The 12,219-nt window shown below is 32.6% G+C and overlaps 1 protein-coding gene across 1 annotated transcript; it reads right to left on the bottom strand.

Moving 5' to 3' along the window:
* Window positions 1–7,494: 7,494 nt before the first annotated feature.
* On the bottom strand, window positions 7,495–8,835 carry LOC106752948 (putative pentatricopeptide repeat-containing protein At1g53330). Its single transcript, XM_022776518.1, has one exon. It carries the CDS (start codon window positions 8,833–8,835, stop codon window positions 7,495–7,497), a length of 1,341 nt encoding a protein of 446 aa, XP_022632239.1.
* Between the last annotated feature and the right edge of the window lie 3,384 nt (window positions 8,836–12,219).

Below are 12,219 nucleotides of genomic sequence, written 5' to 3'. Positions count from 1 at the left end.
TCTATCTCAACTTGTTTTTCAGTACTCTGACTCTCAACTTCTACTTCACCATTATGTCTCTCAACTTCGGGTTCAAGAAAGTATTCCAACATATCAAGATATTGAAGCTCACACACCATGTGTATAACATAAATGTGAGCTTGACCATTCAACATAGCAATATTCACCAGATGACTTGCACCTTTGTCATCAGATAATAGTTCTAAAGAATCTTCTAACACAGAACCACGACCCAATGAATAACATAACTCCTTTACATTCCTATAACTCATCCCCTTGAGAATGGACAAAATTACAAAATAACTCCACCGATCTGGATCAATTTTTAAAGTTGTGGTTTCACCATAGTGATATCTAAATGTCCCATTATTCTCAAATTTACCTCCATGGTGAAAGACAACTTCAATGTCTGAGTTTACCATCTCAACTAATATCTAAATTGTTGTCAGACTACTTTTACTTTACCCAACTAACATAAAACTAATGTTTTTACTAACATAATAAAGAACAAAATTTTTTGACATTTATACACATGCTTAACAAAAATTTAATCTACACTACAAACAAAATACTACTATGGGGAACTATAAACACACCAATAACACTAAGTAACCAACCCCGTAGTAGATCGGACCGAGTCGAGTAACCCATTTTGACAACACTACTAATATTTGTAACCACAAATTCACATAGTTCTCATAAATCTTAATAACAATATCCATAAAACATACAAATTCCATCAATATCAATAAACCTAGACAATAATATACTTAATTAAATAAAACCATAAATTAATAACATATCAAAATTAAAATTCAATTTGCATTTAAAAAAGCATTCACAAGAGTCAAAGTGACAATTTTCTTTTAGTTTGAGTGATGATACGCTCACTTGAACAAAATTGGGAAGATAATAGGTTAGGTTACCATGTTATTTTTGCTTAAGCGGAAATTGAGATAAAGAGTAAGGTTTAGATTTATGTATGTTTTTGTTCGAGAGAAAATTTGTCGCTTAAGCAAAAATATAAGAAAACTCAACCATGATGAAACTCGTTTTCAAAGGTAAATTCAATAAAAACACTTCTAAATTATTCAATTTATTAATCTTAACCATGATTTGCTCAAACATAATCCATTTAACTATTCAAACTTCAAGTCAAACATTATAAACAAATCAAAATAATATACAAATAATCACATCATTCTCACATTATATTTCATTTCATTATTCATACCCAAGGTTGTAAAACTCGAGAATTTACTTAAACTCGTGAAAATTTAATAAACTCGGCTAGTAAACTCGTAAGAGTTTACTTTACATGTAAAAAATTATATAAATAACATCCAAATTCAAATAAGTCCACAAAATTATATAACTTCAAATAAATAAATTCGTAGAAATAATGTAAAAATGTCATGTATATATGTCTAATTCTCTAATCTTCTAATGGCATCATCATCTTTATCATCATCTTCATTCAACTATTTCCCTTATTAAAGTTGTGAATCTTCATTGTCTCCAAAAGTTATGTTATCAAGATTAAGAGCATTTAGAGCTAGATTTGTTGTTGCCCCATCTAAGTGAACATTTTCATCATTATTTTCACCTTCAACTTACTCAATCTCAACAACACCATCTGCCCCTTCAGTTATCCATCCATCATCTAATTCAATGTCATCAAAGGGAAGACCAACAATTTTTTGAATTTGTCTATTTTCCAACTTGAAGTTATACATCACACAAACTAAATCATTCCTCTTTTTTTCTTATGCAAACAATTTATTCTCTTTGTATGAACCTAAAATGAAATATCAAATTTTTAGTAAAGATATAAACCTAATAAAGAAAATTATAAATTAGAAATAATTTAAATCATCATTTCAAATGAGCTCATATTACGCTCACATCTTGAAGAACTAAGTCAAGCTTAGAATTCTAATAGCAAATCTCTTCAACTCTGAAGTTCCATCCCAAAAATCTGCCAACATTCCCATGATTTAATGTTTTCCAACATTATTTTGCATCTTCCATTCCCATGATTTGCACATTTATTTTTCTTCTTTATGTCAAATCTGGTACCAATCTTCTTATACATATATACAATCCTTCTTTCACCTCTCCACCTTTATCATATCTAAAGTTAGGTTCATAATGGAAATAGGGTTAAGAAAATACGTAATTGCATGCAAAGGCCTATGAAGTTGATTATCCCATCAAACATCAATTATTCTTCAAACCTCTTTATAACTACATATAATTAACAAACTAATATTAGAAATAATTTTACACATAACTAACTTTGAATGAGTAAAAATTTGAAATTTTACCTCTTTTTAATATTATTAAAATTTGACATAAACTTCTCTTTTGCAAAATCCATCTTTTCATAAATGAAACTCATTGCAAATTTTACATTTGAGTTCACCAATCTTAAGACCCCCATAAAAGGGGCAACAACTTTCAGGCATGTAGAGACATTCTTCAAAAACCGACTATCTAATACAATATCTTCTACTCTTTTCCCCTCTTGTGAGGTTCCAAACTTGTTTGTCTTACACTCCTCAAAACTAAACATGGTCAATAATGATGTCTTCAATTCATCAAGACAAACAAGAGTTAAATAAGTTGTGTCATATATAATTACACCCTACGTTATCAAGTTTCTTCCTTTAGTAAACTTTGTCAACAACGAAATCAACATTAATCTTCCATAAATGTAAGTAGTGATCTTTATTCCATTCTTAATTTTCAATTCATGGACCTTCAAATTTTTTTCAAAATCTTCAAGGATCAAAGCAATGCAATGTGTTGCACATGGAGTCCAATACAATTTTTCTCTTTTTTGCATCAACAACTCTTTATCTGCCTCGAAATTTACGGCATTATCAGTGACAACTTGAACTACATTTTCTTCTCCAAAAAACTCAACATCATCGTCTAACATTTTGAATACTTTATCAACTGTTTTTGAAATGTCTAAGGTGTCAAGTGAATTAAAGAAAAAAGTCACTTTGGGACTATTCACCAAGAAGATACAAATAGCACATCTTTTTTTTTGTCTAACCATCAGACATATCGGCACTACCAATTTTCTTCCACTCCTCTTTATATGCCTCAAGGATTATATTTGTTTTGTTTAAATCTTGTTTCAAGAGTTTCTCTCTAATATCATGATAAGATAGTGGTTTGTAACCAACTCCATGCTTACCAATCATTTCACATATCTTTACTAGTGTTATTGAACTCACGAGTTAACTCGTTAACTTGGTCGAGTTTACGAGTTCACACAATGCTTTCGAGTTAACTTGGAAACAAACTTGGATTTGGTGTAGGATTGGTGAAATCGATGATGGACTTGGTAAACTCGCCTGAAATCGCGAGCCTGGTTCCTATCTTGCAAGTTTGGGAAGAAATTTTGCAAACATAAAACGAACTCGTAATTTGGGCTCACCAGATTAGGTTTTCTGATTTAGCTTTAGTGACAAAGCTCATCTTCATTCATCTCTTACAATTCACTCCCATTATGCTTTCGTTCTTAGGATTCATCTTCGTTCTCGTGCTCCCGATCATGGTTTCAGTTGCAACCTCCCTCACACCTTTGTTCTCACGCCATTGACGTTGTTGATACTCTCATTCTCGCCCGTCATCGTCGATCTCGTTGTTGATCTCATATATGATCTCACAACTTGTGTAAGTTCTTGTGCCTCTGCCATTGAAATTGAGTACTTGTGCATTATGGTTTAGTTGTTATCTCTACCTCACAACATGTATTTTAAGTAAAGTGTTCCACTGCACTATTTAAAATAAGAGATTTTATTTTTGAAAAAATAAAGTGTTGCCCTACAGTATTCAAAAAGTCATGCCACTACTGCAATGTATTAAGTTCGTCTATGAAAATATGGATTTGATATTAATGCTAATGGAAGAAAAGTTAAATGTAACTATTGTTCAAAAATTGTGAGTGAAGGAATATTTAGATTTAAACATCATCTTAGTGAAACCAAGGAGGAGTCTAAGCCTTGTGCTTCTGTTTCAATGAAATAAAAAATTTGATGATAAAAATAGTTGTAGAAGCTAAGAATGTTTCATAAAAAAAGAAAAAGTTAAATATCATTAATGAAGACTATGAAGTAAATGAAAGTGTTGAAGGAGGACACATGGTATTCAGTTTTAAAAGAAAACAAAAAATTGCTACTACTAGCAAGGAAGAGTCAAACAACTATAATCAAATGATGAAAAAATGATACAAAGAAGAAGTTGATGCTCAAGTGTCATTCTTTTACACCAGTGTCATTCTTTTTAATGTAATTAGAATTTGCAGAGATGTGTGAAATGATTGGTAAGTATGAAGTTGGATACAAATCACCACCTTATCATGATATTAAAAAGAAGCTCTTGAAACAAGCCATGAGCAAAACAGATACAATCCTTGAGAAATATAAAGAGGGGTGGAAAAGAACCTGATGTACCATTATGTTTGATGGTTAGACGAATAGAAAAAGATTATTTGTTTGCAATTTCTTGATGAATAGTCCTAATAAAATATTTTTCTTTATTCACTTGATACTTCAAACATTTCAAAAACAACTGATAAAGTTTTCAAAATGTTAGATGATGTTGTTGAGTTTATTGGAGAAAAAAATGTTATTCAAATTGTCATTGATAATGTTGCAAATTTAAAGACAAATGAAGAGTTGTTGATGCAAAAAACCAAAAAATTGTATTAAACTTCATGTGCAACACACTACATTGATTTGATCTTTGAAGATTTTGATAAAAATTTGAAGATCCATAAATTAACAATTAAGAAGGGAAGAAACATTACCACTTACATTTATGGAAGATCAATGTTGATTTCTTTGTTGAAAAATTTCACTAAAGGTAGAAACTTGATAAGACCAAGTGTGACTAGATTTGTCATGACTTATTTAACTCTTACTACTTTTCATGGACTGAATGCATCATTGTTGATCATGTTTAGCTCTGAGAAGTGGAAGATAAGCAAGTTTAGAACTTCAGAAGAGGGGAGAAGAGTAGAACGTTATTAGATAGTTGGTTTTGGAAGAATGTCTCCACATGTCTGAAAGTTTTTGCCTCTCTTATGGTGGTCTAGAGATTGGTTGACTCATATCTATAACCTGCAATGGATTTCATTTATGAAGAGATGGATTGTGCAAAAGAAAATATTAGGTTCAACTTTAACAATTTAAAAAAGAAGTAAAATTTCAAACTTTTACTCATTCAAAGTCTAATAACTTATGTTTGAAATTATTTCTAATATACCATAATTGGTTTGGTAATTATATGTAGTTATACAAATGCTTGGAGAATAATTGATGCTTGATGGGATAATAAATTCCACAATCTTTTTACATGCAGCTACCTATTTTCTAAATCTCACTTCTAATATGAACCTAACTTTAGATGTGATAATAGTGAAAAGGTGAAAGAATCATTATACATGTGCATGAGAACATTAGTACCAAATATGGCAGAAAAAATTAAATCCTAGAAAATGATGGGAGATGTTTGAGGATGAAACTCAAGAGTTTGAAGAGATTTATTATTTGAATTATAAGATTGACTTATAGTTATTTGGGATGTGAACGTAATTAGAACTCGTTTAAAATGGTAATTTTGAATTATTTTCGATTTATAATTTTCTTTATTATGTTTAAATCTTTACTAAAAATTTGATATTTTTTTTAGGTTCATACAAAGATAATGAATCGTTTGCATAAAAAAAAAATGAATGATTTAGTTTATGTGATGTATAACTTGAAGTTAAAAAGTAAACAAATCTAAAAAACTATTACTCTTCCATTTGATGACATTGAATCAGATGATGAATGAATAACTAAAGAGATAGATACAGAGATTTAGCACGTTGAAGGTGAAAATGATGATGAAAATGTTCACTTAGATAGAACAACAATGAATCCTCTCTAGACGTTCTTAATCTTGATCGCATAACATTTAGGGACAATGAAGATGTACAACATTCATCAGGGAAAGAGTTAGATGAAGATGATGACATAGATGATGATGCCATTATTAGAGGATTAAAGAATTAGACATAGACACTTTGACATTTCAATTTATGTTTTACAATATCTCTATAAACAATATTATATTTTTTTTCATGTAAAGTAAACTTTTGCAAGTTCACAAATTGAGTTTACAAGTCAAGTTTATTGGACTCTCACGGGTTTATGTAAACTCTCTCCTCTCCCCTTCATTCTCGCTACTTTTACTTAGAAGCAAGATTCAAGCATATGATGTACAATAAGATAATACAATTGTTCAAAAAATAATGTATAAGATACATATTTGAAAGTTTATAAATATTTTAAAAATAAGGATTACATAAGTACCATTTTATACATTCAAATTAAAAATATACTTCTTAGACACCGGAAAATAAGGAAAAGTATGGGTACTTTTCATCCTAAATAATATTTGACACGAAACAAAAAATTGTCCAAATGTAATAAAATGATGAACCATTGAGTGATAGGACAACTCACCCCATAAGAGTCACAACAGACACCAAGGGAAATATCACAAGTAGAATTAAAAAGCATGTCTTGCTCGGGATTTCTCTTGATATAGCGCATTACACGCAACACTGTATCATTATGTTCTTCTAGGAAATTTTAAAGAAATTGAGAAAATGTATGGATGAGAAAAGAAATTGACGTAAGATCGTTCAGCTCTAATACCATAAATGAATAAATGAAGTTGTTTTTAAATTAGTCCATCTTATTGCTCACATATTAGTCATTATATAGATCTTTGAAATAATATAAAAATCTATAAAATATAACTGAAAGTGTCAAAATACAGAAAACAATAAAGAGATAGTTTTCCGTAATTTAAAATTACTTAACTTAAAAAAATTAGAGAAATTATAAAGAGATAGTTTCAACAAATTCGCTTGTGCATAAACTAATTTTAAAATTATGGAAAAGTTAATTTCAATTTTTCTTCCTAAAACAAGACCTATGTTTTATTACCATATCATTTTAATTTAATCACAATTAGATGCATCTCATTCACTTTATCCTATAGAAATCAAAACGAAAGATACTATTGAATTAAAATGATAATGCAAAACTCACAATAATTTGGATTGGAGCTACCTACCTCCTGGTTTTGAGAATCAACGAGTAATGGAACTGGTGACTTGATGACCCTTTGTTGGAAGGGGGAGCTTAGAAGGCCTCGGTTAGCATATCTCCTTCAACAAAATGTGTGTCCAAAACAATACTCCAAGCCTTTAGCACTTGATTGCAATTGCTCTTCATGGACATTCATCTTCGCTTTGTGGACTAGAGATTCACCTCTCTTATATAGATCTAGTTCAATGCTTGGCAGGATTTGGTGAGTCCAGGCCATCCCTGAAATACGTATTTTGGAACTATCAGAGTATCTCTCTGCACATTCACAGAAACCCAATATAGAATTCATGCCAACACCAATTCATCAAAATGCTCAAAAGCTCCCGACTTCCGATTGACAAACCAATAAGACCAAAGTTTTCCACACATCCTCACAGTAAAATCCCCCACCTACCAAACCACTCAAAACCTTCCCTAGTAACTCAAAATCCCCTTCCTTGCACACCATACCAACAAACTCATTCAAACTGGAGGAACGAGGAACATAGCCTTTGAAAATCATCTCCTCTAAAACCAACCCAGCTTCCTCAAACTGCATACACTGGCAAAGCCCATCAAACAAGGTGCGGTAAGTCACAACGTCAGGAACACACTGTCGCCTTGGCATGTCCCCAAATAAATCATCAGCCTCCCTCCATTTCCCCTCTTTACACAGCCAACCAATAACCACATTGTAGCCAAAAACATCAGGCTTCACACCCTCTAACCCATCATTCAAAATCCTATAAGCCTCTTCAAACTTCCCCTCCCTACAAAACTCCCCAATTAACACATTACACGTCACAGAATTCGGCTTCACACCACCAATCTTCATTTCCTCCAAAACCCTAAATCCTATATCCTTCTTCCCTCCTTTTAAAAACCCTGAAACCAAAGTGTTGTACACCACAGCATCAAGCTTCAAATTGTTCCTCACCATCTCATCTTTCAACCTAACNGCGGAATCAAAATCACCCACCTCGCAAACAGCTTTAATCAAACTAGTGTACACAAAANCATTAGGCTTAATTTTAAAAANCNTATCCATCTCNTCCTTCACCTTAAACGCCTGGGGAAGGTGCAATTGAGGGCTTTTGCACAGCAAGTTAATCAGAGTTCCGAACGTAATTTGATTCGGACGAACGCCTCGCCTACGCATTTCGTTGAACAGCTTCCANGCCCGANCNCGGTCGTCNGTTAGAGAACANGCGTGGATGAGGATGTTGTAGGAGCANGCGTCGGGACCGCGAAAGCGGGGGAGGTGCGGCAGGAGGCGNGTGAATGAGGCNAAGTCACGGCAGGCGAGCAGCGCGTGGAGGAGGGAGTTGAAGGAGCGGAGNGAGGGGGCGGGGATGGAGAGGAAGGTGCGGAGGGCACGCGATGGGAGGCCGGCGCGCGCGTAGGCAGNGATGACGTGGCGGATGAGGGGTTCGGGGGTAGGGAAGCGCGTTTGGGTGTGGAGTTGGTTGAGGAGCTGTTCCATTTGGGGGAACATTTTGGCTTGGGCAAGTTTGGTGATAATGAGGTCATAGGAGCGGAGGGAATGGCGGAAGGGACGGACGGAGGGGTGGTTAGGGTTTGGGTTGAGGAAGAGTTGAAGGGCCAGGGAGGGGTCTTTCTGAGAGCGGAGGAGAGAGGTGAGTCGGAAGGAGGAGATGGGTTTCGAAGTAGACATTGTAGTTTGGTTCTTCAACTTCACTAACTTTTTATGTGATATCGCTATGGTGAAATTAAAATTTTGAATATCAAAAATAATAGAAATTATTTGTTTCTTTTAATGTTCTTCTATTATTCTTCGTCTGAAAAATATTAATATATTTACTGTTTTTACCTTTTTTTTTTGTTTGAGATTATTTAATATTTAAAAATAAAATTATTATTTGCTTTCTTTATTTCTCTTTATTTGTTAAATAAAATAACACTTTTTTAAATATCTTACAATTTTTAACAAAAATATTCGTGTGTAATTTTTCTTTATAAATATATAATATGATTTAAGTCTTTAATAAATTTATTATAAATTCATAATAATTTTTTGTTATTCTTAATACACATTTAGTTTATTTACCGATTAAATAAGTTTATATTACATGAGTCTATTTATAATTATATTATAGAAAGTATTAATATATATTAAATGACTTTATCTATTATAATGCGTCTTATAATAGATAAAGTGGTCCTTTTTTTTTTAAAAAAGTTTACTAAAATCTTACTTTTTGTAAAAACGGTGCAAGTCTTTTTTGTTTATAACGTTAATTTTGATAATTAATTGTGACGTGGAATTTAAGAAAATTTGGATTGAAATAAAATTTGAATTTGGAGTAATTAATTCTGACTATCTCTAATTACTCCTAAATTAGGAATTTCATTCTCAAAAATCAAAAGTTGACTATCCCTATATTAAATATCTTTTAATATAGTATATTTAAATATCAATTAAACTCCTTTAGTTTCCTATTTTGGTGGGTGATCTCTTTTTATTAGAATTCTCAATTTAGTTCTAAAAAAATGTTAATTTGAGTCAATTAATTTGAAAAGTGACGAAATTGTTTAATTTTAAAATAAATTATGATTGAATTAAGACGAAATAAAAATATAAATATTAAATTGAGACTAAAATAATGACACCTGACATGATAGTAATATCTGATATTTTCATTACCACATCCATTGTCACTATCATGTGGCATGACGTCAATTTGACAGATGACAATGTTTTATTTTAAAAAGTATTTAAAAAAAATTACAAACTAATACATGATATTTTTTTAACAATATGTTAGTGTAGTACTAACATAAATAACTTGCATCAAAATTTTTAGGGTTAAATATGTTTTTCATCCCTTAAGTATCACTGATTTTTTGTTTTAGTCCCTACTCAAAACATAGATGACTTTTAGTCCTCATAGTATTGAAACATGTAATATTAATCCTTAAAAATTGACGGCGTTAACTTTTTGTTGATCTGGCAAACGGCGAGGCTAACTTTTGTCTTAAATATCTGCCACGTTGGTTATTTAATCTGTAGAATGAAATTAAGTAATTGATTGAAATCAGTTTACGAGGTTCTTCCTCATCATCTCAGTTGGGGGCAAAGCTGGGTTCGTCTTTGTCATCTCAGTTGCTACATTTTCCAGAAAATCAACATTTTTACTCAGCCGCATAACAAACAGAAACTACATCTCTACAAAAAGCACCAAGAACAGCAACTGAATGAAAGCTACCTCCACAAACACACAATCCTTCTTTCAACAAGCAATGTATCCAAACTTCTAGTCAAAATCAATAGAAGAAAAGAAACCCTTCTCACACAAACTCATACCCATTTGTCATTTTTTCTGAAACTGGAAAATGAACAAATCTCCAGATGAAACTGGAAAACTTTTTCCCTTTTTCTCTCTCACACACTACATGGTTGCAACAACTTCTTTTTCCTCCTCTGTCTGCAACAGAACATAAACTTTTCCCTCACCCACTCTTCTATTTCACACACCTAAAACTTCCTTCAAAGATCCATTTTCCAAAAACCACCCAATCTTAGCGACAAGTCCTAAAATTTCAGTCAAGACATCATAGAGTCCCAATAAGACGACCACAAGCCGCTGAGCCAAGGCCGTGCCGGTGACGCTGCTCGCCGCCGGAGTCGTCATCGGCCACGGCACCAGATTCTCTCCCCTCTCTTCCTCGCGCGGGTGAGAAGCATCGTGCTCCTTCAGGCGCGAGCAATCCTGGCCACCACGAATTAGGGCACCACCAGCGCCGCTGGTCGTCGTCGGACATCGCATCGACGTCCTTCACTGTCGGCTAAACCAGCCACCGTCAGCCGCTTATCCTCTTCCTTAATCACGATCTCCTTCTTCACCCCTCTCTTCCTTCTTCTTACTATGTTAGAGGGAAATCCGAGACACCAAATCCTCTTCAGGATCAGAGGAAAAGAAGAAGCAAGTTGTGTTCTTGGGGATGGGTATTTGGGGTTTCAGGCCAACAAAGAGACACAGCAATTTACAGATATGAACTTGAAAAACTTGAAAGGGGAAAAGAGAAATCACTTAATCTCATTTCACAAATTAAACTTAATCTCATTTCACAAATTAAACAAGCAACGTGACAGATATTTAAAATGGAAGATAGTCTCGCCGTTTGCCAGGTCAATAAAAAGTTGACGCCATCCATTTTTAAGGATTAATATTACATGTTTCAATACTACAAGAATTAAAAGCTATCAATGTTTTGAGTAGGGACTAAAACCAAAAATCAGTGATACTTAAGGGATGAAAAGCATATAAAAATCAAATTGACATGCGTAAAAATAAAGAAACCATTTTGAGATTTCTTTACAAAAATAAGGATGAATGAAATGATTTAAGTACAGAAAAGGAAAATCACATTAGCATGAGATACTACTTCCTAATTATTGAAACTGATTTCCCTATATCCTAAAATTAATTATTAAATCAATTATAAAATCTTGATTATAGTCTATCAAAACGTATTTATAATGTTGATATATATATATATGGGGTTTGTTAACACGCGTACGCCTGTTTTTCAGTTGGTATGTTTTAACAATGTGTACCGGATTATAGTAGACAAAAATACCCTCATTTATCATGGATTCTAAGTTTTAAGGTCAAGGATATTTAAATAATTTTCATTCCCAAAACTAAAAAAAAAAAAAAGAAACCCCCAAACCCTTACTCACCTCCCTCATTCTTCTCAACCCTTTCTCTTTCATCTCTCTCACTCTAACATTTTCTCTGTCAACTCTCTCACTCCAACATTTTTTCTGTCATCCCTACTATTGCCCAATTGAAAAAAAAAATCAGAAACCCTACCCTTTGTCATCAGAGATATTTTCTCTTTCATCTCAACATTTTCTATATCATCACTCCAACATTTTTTTTTCATCTCAACTCAATTGAAGATGGTGGTGGTAATTTGAATCAGATATATTTTTTTAAAAATTGAAAAAGTTTACTCTTTTATAATCATTTTATATTTATTAATGTGTGTAAAATGAATATAAACTTTGTCATTTTACATTACTCTTTCCAAA

This window comes from Vigna radiata, chromosome 2, assembly GCF_000741045.1.
Source record: "Vigna radiata var. radiata cultivar VC1973A chromosome 2, Vradiata_ver6, whole genome shotgun sequence".
Classification (NCBI taxonomy): Eukaryota; Viridiplantae; Streptophyta; class Magnoliopsida; order Fabales; family Fabaceae; genus Vigna; species Vigna radiata.
The sequence above is the reverse complement of the archived record's forward strand: the minus strand, read 5'-3'. Positions and strand labels throughout refer to the sequence as shown.